At 33.8% G+C, this 24,270-nt stretch overlaps 1 protein-coding gene across 2 annotated transcripts; it reads right to left on the reverse strand.

Annotated features, from left to right (window-relative positions):
* Positions 1–2,279: 2,279 nt before the first annotated feature.
* Positions 2,280–5,529, reverse strand: LOC150038842 (auxin-responsive protein IAA26-like). 2 transcript variants are annotated; one of them, XM_090311291.1, is made up of 6 exons: positions 5,303–5,529; positions 4,723–5,176; positions 3,800–4,080; positions 3,202–3,349; positions 2,736–2,800; positions 2,280–2,649 (listed from the first exon to the last, which is right to left on the reverse strand). In XM_090311291.1, the coding sequence occupies exons 2-6, from the start codon at positions 5,115–5,117 to the stop codon at positions 2,600–2,602; spliced, it is 939 nt and encodes a 312-aa protein (XP_090167417.1). In that variant the 5' UTR covers positions 5,118–5,176; positions 5,303–5,529; the 3' UTR covers positions 2,280–2,599. The 2 variants fall into 2 exon arrangements, with proteins under 2 accessions (XP_090167417.1, XP_090167415.1); XM_090311289.1 differs by having other exon boundaries at positions 4,723–5,211; positions 5,303–5,528.
* Positions 5,530–24,270: the final 18,741 nt, after the last annotated feature.

Below are 24,270 nucleotides of genomic sequence, written 5' to 3' on the forward strand. Positions count from 1 at the left end.
ACTAACCATTAATCATTATATTCTCCACTGACCCAAAATACACAAACAATATCTAAATGCTTCCTCCATTCATGAAAGCTTTGACAAACTATACCCTTCTCATGTTTTTTAGTCCAAATGATAATTGATTTCCATTTTGAATTTTTCCCCACCCCCACTTTGTCTTCTCACTATTTTATACCAAAATCAACCATAATTAAATATTAATTAATTGATCAATATCTTATAAATCTTTCGATTTTGAATATCATCATATTAATTAATGTAGTCAAAATGAAAATAGATCGACTGACATCAAGTATCTATCATAGCTTCGAAGTCAGGGATTTGATACTCCATCTTACATATATTATAAAAAAAGAATTAATTAATTAATACTAATAATTTTACACATATGAGTTGAGATGTCAAATATCAAAGTATTATAAAAGTTGAGAATGAAAATTTGGATTACAATATTGAGAGATGAAAAACTATTATAAATTTTTACAAGGTTGTATATAATTCCTTTGGTGAAAAGACAAAAGTTTAAGAAAACAAATGTATAATTGAGAGGAGAACAATTTTGTCCGTGTATTAATAATTTGACTTCCTTTCATGGTGATTCTTTGAACTAAAAAGATATGTTTCGAGATAGTATTCTCCCTCTCATTTGTAATGAGATTAGGGAATAGTTGGTTTGTAATGCTTGTTGTTTTGGTGTATAAAAAAAGTGCAATGATTCTCTTACACCATATGTTTGATCTCTCATCTTATAATCTTTATAAAAAATGTAATAATTGATCGTTAGTTTGATAGTACAAGTTAAAGTGTTGGGATGTGTTTGGATGTGAGACTTAAGCCCGAGAAAAGAAAAAGAATAAGAAAAGAACGTTCAATGCTAAGCCAAGCTTTGAGAAAAGTGTTTTTAAGTATTTAGAAAGTGATTAATCCAAACAAGCCCGTAACGTCACACAAAAAATTGGTATCAATGGATATGTTTGAGTTGAATTTATATTTTCTTTTAATTTCTAAGTAACATATATTTGTTAAAAGTTGAAGATGAAAGAAGTATTTTAGTTTTCTCATAAAGATGGAACCAAATAAAAATAAAATATTTCTAATAGAATTACTCATCAATTTTAGATTTCACCCCAAACAAGATTCTATTTACAAATACATCTACATTACTAGTATTAGTAGTATCATGGGCAGAGTTAATAAATAGATTAATAGTTCAAGTTAATTAAAAATAATGTTTCTTTAAACTTTTGATAATGTTTTGAATGAAGCACTTCAATTATGTGTAGGATACATAGAACTCAATTTTTTGAAACTTCATTTCTCTAACTTTTCCTTTTCACTTTTGTAAATTACATATCTACCATTTAAACACATCTCTTAGTCAAAATAAACTTAACTCAATGGTAATTGGCATAATTTTTCTCGCTAAAAGTCAATGGGGACAAAACATCTAAGTGAGCTTAACTCAAAGGTAATTAACATGACTTACCTCCCTAAAAGTTGAAAGTTCAATTCTCATCTCCACAATTGTTATACTATATTATATATATCACTCTACCAGAGTGTGTCATAATGTTTTTCATTTATTTTTTTTTTTAATGGTAAAGCACTATACAATGTTGCTGTCAAAGGATAGAGTATGTGATGTTGTGTTAGCCCTGACCACAAATTGAGATGGGAAAATGACTAAAGACTTGGTCAGTTTTTGGGCCCAAGGTTAGGCAGTTTTCAATGAAAATGACAGTGTAATGGATGCCACCACATCCCTTTGTTCCCATTCCATATGCTCTTGTAACCATCTCCCCAATGCCTCCTTCCTTTGATCTTTTGAACAAAAAGCCACCACCTTTTTTTCTCTCTACTTTTTCCCAACTCAAAATCCTTTTCAAATTGTGATTTCTCATTTTTGTGTATGGAATAAATCACCGTACGAGTTCGTCTTTTCAAGACTTTAAGTGTAAAGCTCACTTCTAACTCCCCTGCAAAATGGAATAGAATCATTATTAAATAACACCTGAACTTTTATTTATAGTTATCTGGTTTACATTTTTAAGTTCTTGCAGATCAGAATTTTGTTTTAAGTTGCAATGTACTGAAGATTAGGAAAGGAGGTTGAGATTGCTTATGACAGATAGAGGTCGAGTCTCGAACAGTTCTAACGTCATTGCCTTTGTTTATTAAACTCAAAGATCTACTTGCAACTCCTCCAAAACTACAACCAAAAGATCCAAAACCAAAAAGGTATTTTCCTTCTTGTGTTGATAACCAATTCCTACTTAGAAAGTGTATTGGAGAATGATGGATTCTCCAATCAAACTGGAATTTGTATTAAAACTCCAAATCACTCACTTGTTTGGTGTTACAATGCAACAACTTGGTTAACTCAGGCTTTCTACAAAAGGAAGAAGATGGCAGATTGATTTCACAACTTACAGAAATTACAAAATCAAAAGCATAACCCATTAAAGCATGCTACTACTAATGATAATTCTCTCTTCTATTTCATCAATCTCATAATATAAGATGCCAAATTATAGAAGGTAACATTAACATTCAAATGTCTTCTCTCAAGCTTCAGCTTAAAAATTCTCTTCCTTCACTTAGACGAAGAGTTGAGCGCCATCTTCTGTGGCTTCGGGCAGCAGACTGTAATCAAACAAAACATCTTTGTTTTAATGAAATCAATGCATCAAATGAAGAAAAAGAAGAATATTAATTGTGTTTGAACTCACGACTCAAGGAGGGTAATTCAGAGCTCTTGAGCACACGCAGCCTCTTCACAGTCGAAACGAACATTCTGAAAGAAAAGGGAGAGAAAATTAGAAATACTCTACTGTTTTCTCTGCTGAAATAAACATGTAACAAGTTTCCCAAATTTTTGCTTCATAATGTTTTTGTCTTAAACAATAATTCTAAAGCATGCTTCAATGGAATCCATGTTTGAGATATTATATATACAAAAGACCATGCCGGACATATGTCAGCTTTCATGGGAGCTGATGAGATATTAAAATGATGTGCAAGAACTATAACAAAACAAATGAAAAGAAAGCTTTCAAGATGTTGAAAGTAATAACTTAAGACCCCGTTTGATAACAATTTCCTTTTTATTTTCTGTTTATTTGTGTTTATTCTCTCACCATTTCTTTACTATAATTTTCATGTCCTATTAAATAAAGAGAGATGAAATATGCTTACTGCCAAGGGACATCGCCAACAAGAACTCTGTCTCCTTCATTATCCTCGTAAACAAGAGTATATTCCCCGCTTCCATCCAGCAAACCCGTGATCGGTTTCTCTTCTTCTTGCTTGTTCAAAACGCTACCAGCTGAGGAATCTCTTTGAGCTGTAGACAGGAACAAACAGGCAAATTTAGTCATCCTCATCAACAAGGAAAAACAAAAAGTCAAACATGTTTGAAAAGTCGAATATGGACTTCAATAACCATTATACTTCAACTAATTGTACATGAGAATCTCTGTATGGTTCTGGCTAAAGATAAACTAGAATTTCAAAAAGTTGTACACAAAGAAACTTTAAGAGTCTTCAATGTCGATTTGTTTGAAAGAGTTTAACAGTAATTGATGTTGAAAAGAAGCCCTTTTGTCTCAACAAATTAGGGAAACTAATTAGGGAATTTGAGTCACACATACATAACACAAACACAATTGCTTAAACCAATTTGGAATTATATAAAAAAGGTGGATGTAGTTGAAGAACTGTTGGTGTCCAAATATGGTTTTATTATCTTAGAACTAATATAAAGAAACATAACTGCTATGAAAAGAAGAATAACCTGCAAGTAAGCCTCTGAAGAGTTCATCAACAGCAGAGGAAAGTTTTTCATAGCTGTCATAAGCATTGAGATCTATTTTTCTACCAATGGGAACTCCATCCATATTGATCTTCACAAACAGACCCTTTCCGCCAACTTCAACCGCTTTTTCCCCAGGTGCCGGGAGTTTGCTTGGGGTTGCATCCGAGGACTCCGATGCAGGCTTCGAGAAACTGCTGCTTGCAAGATTTCTTCTCGACGAACGAATTGGTGGCCATCCCACAACTGGGGCAGGTGCAGTCCTAAGAATTTATTTCATAAAGATGAACAATTATTAGCATATTTCACTACCTAATTCTTTGTAAACAGAGAATTCAAAATAAAGTTGATATTGACAAAAATAAAAGGCACAGAAATGGCAATTATGGCGACAACAGAAAAAGAAGACATTAATAGAAAAACTCAACAAAGTTATAAGAAAGAAAACAACAACCACTGCTAATCGAAAGTAAAAGTTGCAAACAACTTCTGAAAATTGCTCCATTTTACAAAAAGACAAAGTACAATTAGGTGGGTCGTCTTGTTCATCAACATGTCCATTTTCACTTGGATCAAAATAAACCAGGAACTTTATCCTCAGAAGCCAATTTTATTCACTTAACTAAATTCAGAAATTGAAACAGAAGTTAGCTAAAAAAATTGAACCCTGAGGGGAAGCTTTGGATAAGACTAATGCCAAAAAACAAACAGCCAAAGTAAAGATAAAATTTAGACCCGTTTTAAATTACAAAATAAAAAGAAAAGAAAAATGCAAGGAACAGGACCACAACAACACAAGCCTGTGATAAGACCTTTGTCCTTTTACACATGCTTCAAATTTCAAAAGCCATGAAAATAATACTAATATGTTAGCACTGTTCTACCAAAAGAAAGAGAAGGGCTACCTTTTCTGAGAACTATTACACACAGCTGTGTTAGCAGAGGAAGGAAATGATTTAGCTTCAGCATTTTGTAGATCTCCCATTTCAGTGCAAAAGGCTGAAAGTTTGGTGGGTTGAAGCTTTCCAAGGAAATTTGGGGACGGCGGCCATGGACTCTCAGAGGGAGAAAATTTTCGAGAAACGGGAAAATACCCAAAAGAGCGAACAGAGTCACCCCTTCCTTTGCCGGACCAGTCAGCTTCTCCGGGTAGACCAAGCCTCAGTTCAAGTTTCTTGTCGTCGGAGGTCTGGGTTTTTCCGGCGACATCTCCGGCAGCAAGCCATTGCCGGTCTTTGGGGATCAAATCCAGAAGCTGAGGGTAATCCTCATCTTTCTCAGAACACCCATTCATCTCCATTGAAAGATTTAGAGAAAACCCAGATGAGAAAAATGAAGAAAAATGATTCGGTTTCCTTCCTGAGTAAAATTTCTCGAGAAATTAGGCAAGAAAACTGTATTGGAGAAAGGAGAGAACAAATAAGTAGTCAGCAAGAGACAACGCCAGTAATACGAAAGAATCAAAAAACACAGAAGCCAAAATACCTTAAGAAACCTTGAGCAAGAGATCAAAAGAAACGCAACCCAAATCGCAAAGTTTTACAAAAACGATCAGAAGGGAAACAAACAAAAAGGGTTTGAAAAGCATAAACCACAGAGAAGAAGAGGGGGAAAGGAAGATATATAATGAGAAAGAAGGGAAAGGGGATAAATATAAAAAGGGAAAACAAGAAGAAGAGAGAATAAATGTTATAAGAAGAGATGGAATTGATGGGTTGAAGTTTTTTTTTTTTTTTTTTTGAGTGCAGAAAATGGTTAAAAGCTTAAAACTAAAAGAAGAAGGAGATAATGAGAAATTGAAAGAAGAGATTCTGTTTAGAGAGCAAAATAACCCAAAGGAAGGAAGAGTATTTAGAGCATTATTCACGCAACCAAAGAAGAGAAAAAAAAAAAAAAAAAAAAAAAAAAAAAAAAAAAAAAAAAAAAAAAAGGAAATGGTGGGTTAATCAGGTGAGGAAGCAAAGCGTGCTAAAAAGATACTCCGTATAAAAAGTTTCTACCTTTTTCTCTATCTGTGTGTGTCTGTGAAATGGCAGTGTAAGCAAGAACAGATTAGCCTAACTTGCACACCAACCCAAACATCCAACATGCCTGCATTTGTGGGGAAGAAACATTATTTTTCTTTTAACTCCTTAATTTATTATATTATTTTCTTTTAATTCTCTTTGACGTTCATTCTTCTTTAACATGTTTGAATATGGAAAATTAAACTTCTATTTTTTTTTTCTCAACTCTTATGGGGTTTGGCAATATTGTATTATGGAGGGTGAATATTAAATATCTAGGATTTAAATATAACAGGTGAAATTTTGTTCGTAGGAATATAACTTTGAGATTTAGTGTCATCATATTCGACGTTTTTAAAACAAGGTAGCAGGTAGATTAGTTAGTTGGACTGCAAGTGAGTCGAATTCTCATTTGTTGACGAGATAATTTCCCTATTTGATTGTGTTGTTTGGCTGATTTTTCCTTGAAGGCTTTGTAATTTCTGTTTGGTTGCATTTCTATTTAAAATATTTTTTTATAGAAAAATTATTTCAAATAGTAAAACTGTTAAAAATATTTACAAGATATAACAAAATTTTAGAACTATCAATGATAGACGTTGTTCTATCGGTATCTATCAATATCTCTGATAGACACTGATAGAACAACGTCTATCAGGGATAGTTCTAAAATTTTACTATATTTTGTAAATGTTTTGATTTTTTTTTTATATTTAAAAACAACCCTTTTTTATATGTAGAATAACTCATGTTGAAAGTTAAATATTTGTGTTTATTTTACAAATTTTGTATATAAAAATCAAAATTAAACCATTAATCCTTGTTTGGTAATCATTTGACTTTTATTTTTAGTTTTTAAAAAGTAAGCCTATTTTTTTATAGTTTCTTCGGGTGGTTTGCATCTTTTTTAATTTAAGGAGTTAAGTTCTTATCCAACTCCAAAAATAAAAACATATTTTTAAAAACTATATTTTTTGTTTTCAAATCTTTGCTGGATTTTTGAAGATATTGGTAAAAAAAATAGAGGATAAAGCAAGAAATTTAGAGATGAATGGGTATTTATAGGTTTAATTTTAAAAAATAAAAATAAAAACAAAAACCAAGACCCATTTTGTTAACCATCTCGTTTTTGTTTTTAGTTATTGAAAATCAAGTTTATTTCCGCCCAATTCCTTACAATTATTTGCAGTACAATTGTTGAATTCTTAATCAAATTTAAAAATCAAAATCAACTTTTTAATTTTTTTTTTTTTTTATCTTCAAAATTTGGCTTGATTTTTTAAACCATTAATAAAAAAAAAGTAGATAACTAAAGAATAAATTTAGAGGTAAAATAATGTTTATAGACTTAATTTTTATAAAAAAAAATAATAATAAGCCAAATTGTTGTCAAACCGTAATCCTAGTTAATTGAATGTAAGAAAAGAATAGTGTTGTCCAAAATTGAATTTAGTATTATTTAATATATTGTTAAATTAATTAATTATCTAATCACTTGAACTAAAAAATAATATTTTACATTAAATTATTTAATTTAGTTACTAACAATAATTTAATAAATATAAATTAATTATAATATTTATTAATTTCTGAAGTTCAACTAACCGTTCCGAATATGTTTTTTCTATGATTTATATATGAATATGATAATATGTTATTAAACAAACTTTGAAGAAATTTTTAAATTTGAGATCCACTTTAAATTTGCTACCAACAGTAGATTTGAAAACAATAAAAACACAAAATACAGTTTTTTTTTTTTTTGTCATTGCAACCATTATTTTTCAAATTTCTATTTCATACCACTTATAAACACACCATAAATTTTTTGTTCCTTCATTTTAATTTATTGTTTTGTAAGAATGCAATATTATCATGTATAGTTCAAGTAATTATTAATCATTTGAAAAAAAAAATAGTAATTATTTGTCAAAGAAACATCTAGTTGAGATGAGTGACGGGTCATATTTCCATTCAACTATAAAATAAAATTAGAATAACAAACAAACAATTGACAAAGTGACTAGGTTTAGTAGTAATGGCGTGACCTCCGTCCCTAGAGATCAGATATTCGATCTCTTATCCTATAGTTATTTTATTTGGGGAAAAAAAACAATTATTATAGTTGAACTTATTGAATTTTCATTTAAAAAAACAAAATAACTAATTAAAAACTTTCAACTCAATCTTTAATACGGTGAGTAAGTCGTACAATTAGAACATTGAATTATATTTTTAAAGCTAAATATATTGTTTTAAATAAATTTGTACGCATTAATAGCCGCAAGATTAGATGAAGAAATTATAAAAAGAACGATATTGATAGATTTAAATTATGATGGTGTGTGAAATAAATTGATAGATTTCTTTCTCGACATTAAATTAATACAAATTAAACGAGTAGAATCATACTTACAATTCATAAAATTTAAAGACAATCATCAATAATTGGATCCATCATCTAAACTATAAGTGAAAATTAGTTTAGAATATTTGCGGGCACTCTTCTCATGATTATTGATCACTGTGGCATTTTTTTTTTTATTAAGATATGACACTTGATAACTATGTTAATCATCGTGTAATTGGTAATAATTTTCGTTCAAATGGCTAACATTAACACTTTAGCTTCCCTTTTATTAGAATCACGACAATGTCTATGGTTAATTAAGTATACTAATTTTTTAATCAAGTGGAGTTACTTAATATAATGCGACTTGTTGAGGTAGGACATTTTCGTGTTTAATTTAAAACTCTAGGTTTATTATTTTCGTACCCTATAATTTTTCTTTGAAAAAGTCGTACTTCATTAATTAAAAAATGATACCCTTCATTGTGTATATATTTATGGCAACATAAACTAGTTAAGACACTAATATTATAAACTCTCTTAAATGTCGTAGATTTAAAGCACCATTCAATCTCTAAATTGTAATGTTTAAAAGAATATACTCTTGTGCATTTATTATCTTTGTATATATATTATTCTTTTTTAGATGGATACGAATATCGGTGAATTTATCAATAATAGTCTATCAGTGATTATCTCATATTAGAAAAATCAATAAACTTCACACTCCTTATAAGACGAGGGAGTTACTCATCTCATTGTTAATTGGTTTTTAGATAGACCCCAAGTTATCTAATATGGTATTAAAACTCATAAAACTCAAACTGGTATTCAATTGAATAAAAAGAAATAGAGATCCGATCAAGAATGGTGAATCCAACATTTAAAAAATGGTAGGTCATGCTACATTTACAATTCTTTAAGAATGTTGCTATATACTTGATTATTAAGCCCAAAAGTACTGATACTTTTAATATAATGAGGTGTTTGAAGCAATGGGTGGAGTTGTCTAACCCAAGGTCCATAGTACAAAAAGTTATTAAGTCATGAAATTAATATTATACAAAGTGTTAAGTTCTCTACTCCCAACGCTTACTCCCTGGCCAAATATGCCCTAAAAGATCATGGATAAGCTTGTAATTTAGACCATGTTTGGTAACTATTCCGTTTTTTGTTTTTGTATCAATCTTAAGTAGAATGATTGAATTATAAGTTAGATTCTAAAAGTAAAAACAATTTTTAAAAATTTATTTTTTAATTTTAAAATATTAACTTGGTTTTTTAAAAACATTAATCATACCAAAGAAGGAAATTTAGAAATAAAAATTGTATTTTTAAGTTTAATTTTTAAAAAGAAAAAAAAAACGTGGTTATCAAATTGGAGATTAATGTTTAAATAAAAATGTAGAATTATAAATTAAAAAAAAATAATAATAATAATTGAGATTGAATTGAGTAATGGAGGGAGGGGGCTTAGGGTTAAGGAATATTCTTAAATGTGTTTAATACAAAGTGTGATGTTTTGATTAAGCAGAGATCGGACGGTGGGATTAGTTTCAAACTGACAAATTGACAGCCTTAATATCCAATCATATCCTGTCTCCCCTGTCTCCTTCTGCCCTGTGATTTTTGAGGCCATAATTCAGTAATGTACTCACACCGTATCACCTCAATCCCAACCGTCCGATCAATTTTCATCCTCATCACACAAACTTAATTATTATTTTTTTTTAGAAAAAGACATATTTTATGCACAAAGCTCAAGATGGAAATTCTGATGCGTAACAGCTAAAAAGTAGATTTTCTTTTTGTTCCTCAAAACTGAAACCTCCTCTGCCCATCGCGCAGTAAATAGTAATTACACATTACATATATTATTCAATTTCTATTTTATTGCCTGAAAGAAAAAAACTATTTTTACAAACAAACAAAAAAAAAAAAAACAGTATTTTTTGTTACCGATGATAGACAAATTTGACCCAATAAAAATGAAAATCGATGATTGAATAAGTAGACCTAAGTTAAGTTTGATTTAGCCCCAACAAGAAAAATTCCTGACCCTACCCATTTACCCCTACTTAAATTCACCCACCATATAATTGATAAAATAATATATAATACTTAGCACGTCCTATCCAATACAATAAATTTGTTACTGAACAAAATTAGGGTTAATTTACAACTTTATTCCACCTACTTTTGAGTTTGTATCCATTTGACATTGAAAATTTAAAGTGTCAAACAAATATTTGAAATTTTCAAATATATCTAATAAGTCTTTCAACTTTAAAAATATTTGTTAAAATAAATATAATTCAATTGACATAGTACTTATATTATGAATCTCGAAATTTAGAAATCAAATTCTCCCGCTCTACACATTATTAAAAAAAAGAAAGAAAAACTTTAAAAACATGTAATAGGTCCTTAAAAATAAAATGTCTTATTATACATAAAATTTTAATTAAGTGTCTAATAAATTTTTAATACATTTGGCATTTTCAAAAGTTAATTATCTATTAAATATGAAATTAATCGTTATGTATGTATACTGAGAACGTAAATATTGTGTTTAATAAGTTTATAAATTTTAAACAAAGGTCGAGTAGATCGAAAATCCCCTAAAACAAAATAAAAAATTCGATGATTTATTGACATAGTTTTTTCCGTTTAAAAACTCAGTAGTTATTTTTTAAAATTGATTAAACATGAAATTTAAAAAAAGAAAAGAAAGAAAAAAAAAAGGTCGGCTGGTGTCTCTTTTTGGTGACTGCCCAACGCAAAATTGGCAGATGGATACTGTACTCCATGCGGCTCACTTGATTTTTTTTTTTTAATTATTTTTTAACTAAATTTTAATTTTAAGGTGAATAAAATATAATATTACACATGTCCGTTACAAAACCCAAAAGTGGGCCCCAGTTCACGTCACTGTTTTAGCACACTTGGCTATCTTGTTGCCATGCGCCCGTGATTTTCCCCCATTTTCTTCATTCATGCCCCTCCCCTACATTTTTTATGTATTACAACAAATGCCCTCATATTTCATCTCTTCCTTTCTTTTGCACTTTTCTTTTTTCCTTTTTGTGCATCCAATATTTATTTATTCTCCGATTTTACGCACCCCCTCCTCCCGGAAAATTTCATAAAATAATCCACACATATATATTAATTTTATATTGATGATCTTTTTCTAAAAACTTTTCTATGGCTAACATTTTCCACATGTGAAATACTATATATATCTTTACTTTTTAAAACCAAATAAGCGTCTATTACTTCTCGTTTACAAGCGCACCTTTTCCCGTTCCCATTCGCATTCACATTCGAGTACTCCTCTCAATTTTCTCTCAACGTCTCCCTTCGTCTTCGACGTCGGTCGCATCTACACATTTTTGCCTTCGTTTCAACTCCATCTCTACCGTTCCAATCATCTGAAAGAAACTTTGTATAATCCATATAGATTCATATAATAGGTCGTGTAGATTTATATAATAGGTCGTATAGCAAAAGCTAAACGATCGCATAACATAAGCTATACAATCGTATAACTTTTCATATACGATCATTTAGCTTTTGCTTACAGTCGTATAGCTTTTGAAATTACAAGAGGGTTATGTAATTTAATAAAAGAACCTAATTGCAACCATTTTGAAACTATAAGAGGATAATTGATCAAATTGAAAGGTCAGGAGTGTGATTGTAACCAATTCCATAGTTTTGGGGTGGTTGTTGCAATTTTCCTTTCATTTCTGTCTTTTGTCCCGTGAAGTTACTTTACGAGACAAACTTACAATATTATGAACAAAATAAATACGTCTCTCGAAGTCATAGATTGTCCTGTAAAGTTACGAGACAAACTTACAATATTATGTACAAAATAAATACATCTCTCGAAGTCATAGATTGTCCCATGAAGTTACTTCACGAGACAAAAGACAGAAATTAACTCAACTTCCAATATGTATTCAATGCAACACCAACATTCCACCAAAGCATTTATTCCCAGATAATATTCTACCAATAGCATTGAATAACATTGATATAAACATAATGGAAGGTCACTCTCTGTATTCTCTTTCTTTCGAACTCCCCACGAAGTTATCACATTGCTCTCTCGGTGTGTTCTCTTAGAGTTTCAATCCAATATCCTCATCACTTTCATCGTCAGATTCAGAAGTGGAAAGAATGTAAGTGACATTCTATAGTATTTCTTGTCCCAGGTCGCTTTCATAATAAGTGTCGTTTAGCATCAAATGAATGACTGTATAATAATATTTACACGAACGTTCATTACAATATAAACGATCGTTTATAGATTACTAAACGATCATGTAGTAATCAATATTTTTAAGAAATTAGAATCGATTATATAAATCTACGCGACCTAGTCTGAATCTATAAAATCGATCATACAAAGTTTCTTTAAGATGATTGGAATGATAGAGACAGAGCTTAAACGAAGGTGCAAATGTATAGATACGACCGACGAGCAACGAACGACGTCGAAGACGAAGGGAGACGTCGAGAGAAAACTGAGAGGAGTACTCGAATGCTAATGCGAATGGGAAAAGGCGCGCTTGTAAACGAGAAGGAATAAACGCTTCATTGGTTTTAAAAAATAAAGGTATATCTGGTAGTTCACATGTGAAAAAGGTCAGCCATAGAAACGTTGTTAGAAAGAGGTCATCCATAGAAAAGTTTTTGGTTTTTTGGTTATTTTATGAAATCCCCCCTCTCCCCTTCGCATTTATTTTTGTCTAATTTATTTTTTAACTCTTAGTATTGTTTCTACTACATTCTTGTGTTATAAAAACTATCTAATACATCTATCGATTCTCAAATTTCTATTTTGTTGATATGATTATGGCAAGTGAGTGTGTTTCACTATTAAGGAGTCCCTTAAAAAACTGCTCTATCATCATAACGTTAATCTATATTTGATATTGCATGCAAATATGTCTAACCCGCCTTCTTATTTACGTGCAAAGTTGAACATAGGGTGGTAGACTTTTCCATTGCCCATCCTCGACTCATCTTAGAGTCTTTGGCCAAATGACTTGATGGAAGAGAACTATGTTGAAGGTTTTTTTTCTCAATCATAACATGTTTAATAGGTTTCTAAATTTAAATTTGTTTGTTATAGATCTTTAATGATTTTGTTGGGGTTGATGCCCTAAATCTCGCAGGGTCCTATAGTTTGTAAACATTGTGTGAACAAACTCATTTTGTATTTAATAAAATATATGATATTTAATTTACTCTGTCTATAAAATATGTGATATTTTAGTTGCATTAACCACAAACCAATAAACTAACATTCAAGGTTATCATTGTAACTTAAACATGTGTGGTGACATAAGGGTGGATCATGTTTAAGTGATAATGTAAATGGTCTATAGTATATAGATAACAATGGGTACCTTATCCTGGTGACATACGAGTATCGCCCGCATTGTAGGTGTTACAATTGTTGTAAAGTACTACAAATGATCTAATTTTGATCATTCATGTATTAAACATGCGAGCAAGGATATTCTATACAAAGGAGTTTGTATAAGACCGGACCACAAAATGTTTAGTCTCATTATATAACACCATTTATAATAGAGACTTATATTTCACCAAGATGACCATAGGTAACATGACCTGAATCCTGAGTATGTTGTGAACTCCTGCCTATAAGGACGGTCCTTTGATTTATATGAGTGAGAGTGGCCAAATCGTCGACTCAACAGGCCTACCGTTTTGGGGATTCGTCTGATTGGGGAGTTAGGAACACAACTACACAAGATGAAATTCACTCCTTTGTAGATAAATTACTCCCTAAGGGCTGATTCCGGGGAGACCATTTATATGGTGCAACCCGAGGGATTCATAATCCAAGGTCAAGAGCAAAAGGTTTACAAGCTTAATCGGTCCATTTATGGACTGAAACGGACATCTCGATCTTGGAATATAAGTTTGATATTCTCTACAACCTACTCATTGGGAATGATGTAGGTTTACTGATTACAGTTAAGAACCTAGATGCTTGTTGATAACTGGTAGAAATGCCAGTTATTATAAGCCTTTTATTTAGAATTATGAGAGCTAACAAGTAGAAAATGCGGTGATAATACTTAGAATTTGTGAAAATTTGAGTTTTGCGTCGATCAACACCTAAATCCTCACTAACACCAATATTATGTGTTATTTCGTGTCAAATTGTCTATTTTTGTAGCTATCGTCGGAATCAAACGCATGTGTTGGAAGGTAATCGCATAATCAAACGCATGCGCTGAAGCCAGGCGACTGCAAAGACAATCTCATTCGATGAAGCTGAACTATCGCATAGACGATCGCATGTGGTGATCACATACATTCATCGCATGGATATTGCGGTTATTGATCGAATGCGTTCATTGCTTGGAGATTGCGACTGCGGAGTTATAACTATAATAGAAGTGCGATTGCAAGATGGGTGGAATGCGTTGATACTTCCGTTGAAATAAGCTCGAACGCATACCTTGGGAGTATCAACAAGATAAGATGATATGACATTGCCCATACCGCGACAAAGGCAGTAGTGAGCCAGAACGCAATCATGATTACTGTCGGCCTTTAAACTCTATAAATAGCCCTTGGACCTTCACTTCAAAGCATCTGAGCTTCTACCTTAAGAAAGATGCTTGCGGTCACAAATGAGAGCATGAGCGAGATTTTCTTTGAGGATTCTTCACCTCCACAACCCATTCTGAGTTACGACCAGAGTTTTCTCCGGAGATAGAGCTCGAAAGAGACGTCTCCACCATTCATCCATGGCACCACCAACAGCCTTGGCGCATAGCCTTACATTTTCCTTTTGATCTCCGTATTGTATTACATTTTGGGTTTAAGATACTTACACTTTGTAATCAATGCATCTATAAATTCCTTCAATGCCATCTTCTTCATCTTCTTTATCTTTATCATCGTTTACCTTCATCATTTATTTATCAAAGGTGATCACATACTCAATCATGTAACCTATAGATAGAACGCATGTAGCAACCCACCGAGAGGTGCGCATTGTGCGAGTATAGTGAGTTAATCTTCTTTTCTTGGTGCTGTAGCAACGCTTGTCGATAGGCTGTTGCAATGCTTATCTATAAGTTAATTAGCCGCATCTAACTGCATGAGAAGGTAAGAGATGGAATGCACTCAAGCAAAGTATGCATTGTTCCTAGAGATAGGCACGATCTTATGCTCGATGCAACCATGCATTATAGAGATATAGTCATGCGGCTGACCACTGAGAGGTGTGCGATGAGTTAGTGTGACGAGCTGGGATTACTCGAGCGATTTAAGATAATAAACATTAATATGCATTAACAGTTGTTGCATATCTATCAATTCCCATCGCAAGTCTTCCATTGCTCAATCTGTTTAGTTAAGAGTAGTAGTGTGTAATCCATTAACTTCTTCTTTTTACTTTTATCCATCGCCTCAAACGCATTGCTTCACAAGCATTATTGAGTTACAAGTCCCTGTGTTCGACCTCGAATTACCCGAGAAACTTGCGTTCTCGTTATACTTGGCGAGAAGGCAAGAAAACTTGTGATAGGAACGCATGGTCATTGCATACTAGATTAATGCATACTTTACCATTCCAACGCATGGGTATAAACGCATAGCTTAAGACATGCAACACACATAATTGCGTTCAATAAATTCTCATCAACACTTGTATATAGTTCTAAGGATTTTGTAACACCCCAGGCCCAGGATTCGGAATCTGAATGGCCCTAACATTCTTTTGTGTCCCCTACGACCTTGCTAGGTCATCTTCACTTGCCTTGAATGCTTCTAGAAGTGAAATATCCCCACAAACCAACATGGATCCTTTTAACATGTTTTGTCCTCACTCACATGCATCCTAGGAAAATTCCCAGGAGGTCACCCAACATAAGATTTCTCCAAGCTAAGCATGCTTAACTTTGGAGTTCTTATGATTGAGCCACCAAAAAGGAAGGTGCACCTTGTTAGTATAGATAGTAACTTTCAATTCTTTTAAGCTTTTCTTGACCATACTTTCATGTCCTCAGGATCCCTCTTGTTCGGATGTGATACGGTTCATTCATGTACCCCTCCTGAACTCGGGTCATTACAGATTTGATCCTTATGAAATACACAGACTTTAATTTTCAAACGGATAGGGATACTCGGAAATCCACATCAGATTCACTCTTAATGGAGGAGTAGTAGTATGACAAAGCACCAAGTAGGGGTGCATTCCGGACTCCACCATGGAGGATGAGTATGTAGCGGCTTATGAAGCTTATAAGGAGGCTGTTTGGCTCAGGAAATTCTTAACTGACCTGGAATTTGTTCCAGACATGTCAAAGCCCATCACACTTTATTGTGATAATAGTGGTGTTGTGGTTAATTCCCAAGAGCCTAGGAGTCATAAGCGCGACAAACATATAGAGCAGAAGTATCATCTCATCCGAGAGATTGTGCATTGAGGGGATATGATTGTCATAGAGATAGCTTCGAAGCACAACGTTGCTGACCCGTTTACAAAGGTCCTCATAGCTACAATGTTTGAGGGTCACCTAAAGAGTATGGGTCTATAGGACAGGCCATATCTGGACTAGGGTAAGTGGAAGATATTGTACTGGTCGTGTTATGACTTAGTTTATTTTTTGTGTACGTTGTATTTTGATTATATTGTACATCCCACTAGCTTTAGGTTAAGTGGGAGATTTTTTAGGTTAATGCCCTAAAATTGGTAGGGTCTTATGGTTTGTAAACATTGTATGAACAAACTAATTTGTCTTTAATAAAATATATGATATTTTATTCATTGTCTATAAAATATTTGATATTTTAGTTGCATTAACCACAAATCAATAAACTAGCATCGAAGATTATCTTTGTAACTTAAAGATATATGTGGAAACATACGGGTGGATCATGTTTAAATGATAACCTAAAAGTTCTGTAGTATATGGATAAGGCGGGTACCTTATCCTTGTGACACTATGAGTATGGCCCGCTTTGTAGGTGTTACAATTGTTGTAAAGTGCTACAAATGATCTGATGCTGACCATTCATATATTAGACATGCGAGCGAGGATATTCTATACAAAGGAGTTTATATAAAACCGAACCACGAAATGTTTAGTCTCATTATACAACACCGTTCATAATAGAGACTTACATTTTACTAGGATGACCATAGGTAATATGACCTGAATCCTAAGTGAGTTGTGAACTTCTGCCTATGAGGGCGGTCCTTTGATTTGTATGGGTAAGAGTGGTCAGATCGCCGACTCTATAAGCCTACCATTTTGGGGATTCGTCTGATTGAGGGCTGGGAACATAACTATACAAGATGGAATTCACCTCTTCCTCGAAGCAAGTGTAAGTAGATATATTGCTCTCTTAAGGGCTGATTTCGAGTCTTGAACAATGTGGTGCCACACCCTCTCCTGGCTCGAAAGGGGTTTAGTCATAGTAGAACTATGATTTATTGTTCATTAGAGCGATCAGTGGTACTTGAAGAGTTAGATGTAACTACAGGGGCAAAATGGTAATTTGGCCCAACTGTACTTACGAGCAGTTTGTGAAGGGTCATCGTACTGTTGATTGGTTATATCCAATAGATACAAAAATATATCTGTAGTGCGAAGAATGCAGTTGTCGGTCTTTAGTGGAGTACCCGATAATTAACGGATGGTAAATAATGTAATTGAAGAGTTTAATTAATTATTTATGTACCGTTGGAGCTTCAATCTACAGGTCCATGAGGCCCCCTTGATAGTTCAATAGGATTTAGTTGAGAATCAGTTTTTGGATTAATTTCAATTGTTCAAATCAATAGAGGGATTTAATTATATATGATATAATTAAATTGTTACAATTATATATGATATAATTGTCATAATGTATTTAATACATTATAGCTTAATGGGAGGAAATAAATATTTGAATGAGATTCAAATATATTTTCTATAAATGGAATTCATAGTTGTTAAATTTAATATAAATGAGATTTATATTAAATGCCATATAATAGAGAAAAGAAACTATAGTTTATATTGTATGTGATACAATATTAAAACTATAGGTTATATGTTATATTTGATATAATATATAATTTAATATATATATATATAATATGATAAGTAAATTATCATATTTATATTTATATTATTATTATTATTTTGATAATAAGGAATGGAGTTACAACTCTCTTCTCCATCTTTTCTCTCCACTCACATTAATGGGTGGTGGTTATGTTTTATGGTAAGTAGAATAAAAGAAAAATTATTTTTCTTCTTCTTCTACGACTGTTGATGTTAAACAATCGAAAGTTGTTACAGAAGTGTTCTGTATCTTTGAATTATGTGTGAAAAATTCTTAATCTTCTTCCTCCAAATCAAACCTTTCCTTCTCAACCAAAATAGTCAGAACCCACAACTCCTGGGTTCTCACCCTGAGAAAACCAAGGCTTCTATTGTGGTAGTATCTGGGTTTTTGGTTCGAGGTTATCTTGAAGAAGGTCTTCAAGAAGTTGGTGATTTTGATCGAGGGAAAATTATGAAGAAAAGGTTCTACAAAGGTAATGTTTCTTGAAACATTTTCTTGAAATGCATGCTGTAATTTAGTTTTTAATGCATATCTATTTGTATGTTTACTGTAAACTTTGTGTTAAATAATTAATGGTTTTAAATGCATTCCTAATTCTCCCGGAGTCTCGTTGTTTTGTAAAGATACACATTATTTAATGAATAAAATAAGTGTTATTTAATTCTGACATTTACTCAAATCCAATAAACAAAGCTCATTGGTTATCTTATGTGAACTTAAGCATGTATATGTGGTATACAAGTGGATCATGCCTTAAGTGATAACCTAAATAGGTCTGTAGTATAAGGATTAAGGTGGGATATCTGATCCTGGTGACACTATGGATACGACCCGCTTTGTAGAGGCTTACAAGTATTGTAAACTACTACAAATGGTAGATCCTGACTATTCATGTGGAGATGTAAAGCGGAGGTGTCCTATGTAAAGAGTTTGTATAAGACCTAGACCACGAGATGACTAGACTCTGTATATAACGCCATTGATACTAGAGACTTACATCTCACCTAAATGACCATAGGTGACACGACCTCAATCCTGAGTGTTTTGGGAACTTTTACCTTTGAAGGTGGTCCTTTGATTAGTATGGTGAGAATGGCCAGATTGCCAACTCAACATGCCTACCTTTTTGGGGACTTGTCTGATCCGGGAGCTGGGAACTCAATCCACAAGTTGGAATTCACTCCTTTCCCGAAGCAAGGATAAGTAGAGAGATTGCTCCCTTAAAGACTGATTTCATGGCTTGAACATAGTGGCCACAACTTCTCTTTGGAAGAAAAGACTCAGTCATAGTAGAACTATGACTTATGTTCATTAGAGGGATCAGTGGTACTTAAGGAGACAGATATAACTACAAGGGCATAGCGGTTATTGGCTCAGCTGTACTTACGAGCGATCTGTGAAGGGTTGTCGCATTGCTCATTGGTTAAGATGAGTGTCCCCCTTCGGATGGGTTTTGTGTAGTTGGTCAATATCAAGGTGAACTCTAGAAATGGATATGGTCGCTTTAGGTTTTGCCCCAATTAGATTTTTTCCCTTCGGAATGGCCTTTTAGGACGGACCTCTAGGGCTTAAAATGGCGGGTCACATTTATGGGAGATTGTTAAGTAAGTTAATGATCTCTTGGCCAAATCAATGATGGCTTGTTGTTATAGGAGAAAGAGTTGTTCTGGTATTAATGATTGGTTGAGAACTTCTCAACTCAGAGAAGGGAAAACTGACCTCCCTTTGGCGGCTTTTGTCCTAAACCTTTGAAGCGTCATTGCGAAACTAAATGTCACACGGAGTTCAAGTTAGTTTTGCTAAAACCTTATTGGATGTTGTTTTTGTTTTACAATGGGTATTTGCTTAAAACCTAATGTAGATCAATGTGTTTTTCTTTTCAGCAACTCGTTAGTATTTTCGTTTAAAGCTTTTAAAAATGACCTATTATTTACAGTGGAAAGAATTGTGTGAAACGAATTTTGTGGCAAACGACCTCCATCCCAATACTCTCCAAAAGAGGAGACAAGACAGTACATATGATTTATTGGTCTTAGAGACATGTCTGGTAGAGAATGATGATTCTGCCAGGATCCTTGATTCAGGTGCTACCAATCATGTCAGTTCCTCTTACCAAGGATTTAGTTACTGGCAAACATTCCCACAGGGAGAGATGACTCTTCGAGTCGGTACTGGTGAGGTTGTTCCAACTGTTGCTGTAGGCAGGCTTAAGTTATTTGTTGACAAGAAACGTTATCTATTACTGGATAATGTTTTTGTAGTTCCTCATATTAAGAGAAACTTAATTTCGGTTTCTTGTCTCATTGAACAAGGCTACACTGTCTCCTTTTCTGAGAATAAAGTGTTTATTTTCAAGAATGGAATGGAGATTGGTTATGGTTCACTGAAAAATAACTTACATGTACTAAGGTCGTTAGTCATAAAAGCCTTGTTTAACATGAAATGTTTAGTACGACAACAATTGCTAAAAGACCAAAGGTTTCTCCAAAGGAAAACGCTCATCTTTGGTATCTTAGGTTAGGTCACATCAACCTCAATAGGATTGAGAAGTTGGTGAAAAGTGGACTTCTAAAGAGTTTAGAAGAAAACTCCTTGCCGGTATGTGAATCATGCCTCGAAGGAAAAATGACCAAACGACCTTTCACTGGAAAAGGTTACAAAGCCAAGGAAGCCCTTGAAGCTTGTACATTCAGACCTCTGTGGTCCGATGAATGTTAGAGCTCGAGGTAGGTATGAATATTTCATCTCTTTCATAGATGATTATTCCAGGTTTAGGCATCTCTTCCTAATGCAACGTAAGTCTGAAGCCATTGACAAGTTCAAGGAGTATAAGGCTGAAGTTAAAAACTTGTTAGGCAAGAAGATAAAAATACTACGATCTGATCGTGTGGAGAGTATATGTACCTCAAATTCCAGAACTATTTGATAGAACATGAGATTGAATCCCAACTCCCAGCCTCTAGTACACCTCAGCAGAATGGTGTATCTGAAAGGAGAAACAGGACCTTTTGGACACGGTTCGGTCTATGATGAGTTATGCTCATCTTCTAGACTCGTTTTGGGGTCATACAGTGCAGACTGCATGTTATATTCTGAACAACGTTCCCTCGAAAAGTATTTCTGAAACACCTTTTGAGTTATGAAAAGTGTTTCCCACGAAGTAAGCTCGTTTTACATGAGATCTCTAATGAGACTGAGACTGTTGAGAGTTCAACAAGAGTTGTTGAATAGGTCGACAGATCAACAAGAGTTGTTGAGGTTGTAACGTCTAGTCAACCAGCTCAAGAGTTGAGACTGCCTCGACGTAGTGGGACGGTTATGAACCCACCGGATCACTACATGGGTTTGACTGAAGCCCAAAACGTCATTACGAATGATGGGGTCAAGGATCCGTTGTCTTTTAAAAAAGTAATGGAGGATGTTGACAAAGATGAATGGGTTAAGGCTATGAACCAGAAAATGGAGTCTATGTACTTCAACAACGTCTGGAAGCTTGTTGATCCATCTGATCGGGTAAGACCTATTGGGTGTAAGTGGATCTATAAGTGAAAGAGAGGTATAGATGGAAAGGTGCAAACCTTTAAGGCTAGATTCGTGGCAAAGGGTTATATCCAGGTTGGGGGAGTTGACTATAAGGAAACTTTCTTACATGTTGTCCTGCTGAAGTCTATCCGGATTCTCCTGTCCATAGCCACATTTTATGATTATGAAATATGGCAAATAGATGTCAAGACTGTCTTTCTTAATGGTAATCTTAAGGAGACCATCTATATGACTTAACTAGAAAGGTTCATAGTTCCAGATCAAGAGCAAAGAGTTTGCAAGCTTAATAGGTCCATTTATGGGCTGAAACAAGCATCTAGATCTTGAAATATCAGATTTGACACTGTTGTTAAGTCATTTTGCTTTAACCAGAACATTGAGAAGCCTTATGTTTACAAGAAGATTATCAACAACTCAGTAGCTTTTCTGGTACTGTATGTGGATGATATCCTACTTATTGGGAATGATGTAGGGTATCTGACAGACATTGAAAGTTGGCTAGCTGCCCAGTTCCAAATGAAAGATTTGTGTGAGACACAGTATGTTCTCGGGATCTCAAGAATAAACGGTTAGCCCTGTCTCGAGCATCGTACATTGATGAGGATTCCAAGAGGGGTTTATACCTTTCAGGCATGAATTTGTTCTATCTAAGGATCAATGTCCTAAGACGCCTCAAGAGGTTGAAGAGATGAGACGAATTCCCTATGCTTCTGCTGTAGGAAGCTTGATGTATGCAATGTTGTGTACTCGACCCGACATTTGCTATGCAATAGGGATTGTAAGCTAGTATCAGTCCAATCAAGGATTTGATCACTGGACGGCGGTCAAGACGATCCTCAAGTATCTACAGAAAACGAGGGACTACATGCTTGTATATGAAGATAAGGGTCTGATCCTTACAGCATACAACGTTGCTAATCCCTTTACAAAGACCCTCACGGCTAAAGTGTTCAAGGGTCACCTAGAGAGTCTGGGTCTGTGGGACATGCAACATCTTGTCTAGGGCAAGTGGGAGATGATACTGGGGTATGCCCTAGTTTATTGTATATTGTACATTTTTATATTGTATTATACATTAGTCTCCCGAGTCATAAGGACAACTAGGAGATATTTGGGATTAGTGTCCTAATTCTCCCGGAGTCTAGTTGTTTTGAAAAGATACACATTGTTTAAAGAATAAAATAAGTGTTATTTAATTCTGGCATTTACTCAATTCCAATAAACAAAGCTCCTTGGTTATTTTATGTGAACTTAAGCATGTATATGTGATATATAAGTGAATCATGCCTTAAGTGATAACCTAAATAAGGATTGAGGTGGGATATCTGATCTTGGTGACATGACGGATACGACCCACTTTGTAAAGGTTTGCAAGTGTTGTAAACTACTACAGATGGTAGATCCTGACCATTCATGTGGAGACGTGGAGCGAGGGTGTCCTATATAAAGAGTTTGTATAAGACCTAGACCACGAGATGACTAAACTCTATATATAACGCCATTGATACTAGAGACTTACATCTCACCTACACGACCATAGGTGACACGACCTCAATCCTGAGTGTTTGGAAACTCCTGCCTTTGAGGGTGGTCTTTTGATTAGTATGGGTGAGAATGGCCAAATTGCCAACTTAACATGCCTATCTTTTTGGGGACTTGTCTGATCTGGGAGCTGGGAACTCAATCCACAAGATGGAATTCACTCTTTTCCTAAAGTAGGGACAAGTAGAGAGATTGCTCCCTTAAGGGCTGATTTCGAGGCTTAAACATAGTGGCCACAACTTCTCTTTGGAAGAGAAGACTCAGTCATAGTAGGACTATGACTTATGTTCATTAGAGGGATCAGTGGTACTTAAGGAGACAAATGTAACTACAGGGGCATAATGGTTATTGGCTCAGTTGTATACGAGCAATCTATGAAGGGTTGTTATATTGCTCATTGGTTAAGATGGACACATAATATATCTGTAGTAAGGAGAGTTCAACTGTCGGTCTTTAGTGGAGTGCCTGGCAGTTAACGGATGGTGGATCCCGTGACTAAAGATTTTAGTCAGTTATTCACGTACCATTGGAGCTTCGAACTACAGGTCCATAAGGTCCCCTTGGTAGCTCAATGGATTCAGTTGAGGATTAGTTCTTGGTGTTGATTTGAAATATTCAAATTGACAAGAAGTATTTTGATTATATATGATATAATCGGTATGATGTATGAGATACATCTAGTGGAGGATTGATGTAAATGAGATTTACATTGAGTACCATGGAATAGAAAAAGAACTATGGTTTATATGTTTCATGAGATGAAATATTAAAATTATAGGTTATAAATGTAGTATGATAAGTTGGTTATCATTTATATTTATAATAATATTAATTATTGGATAATTAATTCTTTTTCTTTAAATAACCAAGTGAGTGGGTGGTTATTGGAATTGTGG

Source organism: Benincasa hispida, chromosome 1 (genome assembly GCF_027475165.1).
Source record: "Benincasa hispida cultivar pf3 chromosome 1, pf3_genome.v1.1, whole genome shotgun sequence".
In the NCBI taxonomy this organism is placed as follows: domain Eukaryota; kingdom Viridiplantae; phylum Streptophyta; class Magnoliopsida; order Cucurbitales; family Cucurbitaceae; genus Benincasa; species Benincasa hispida.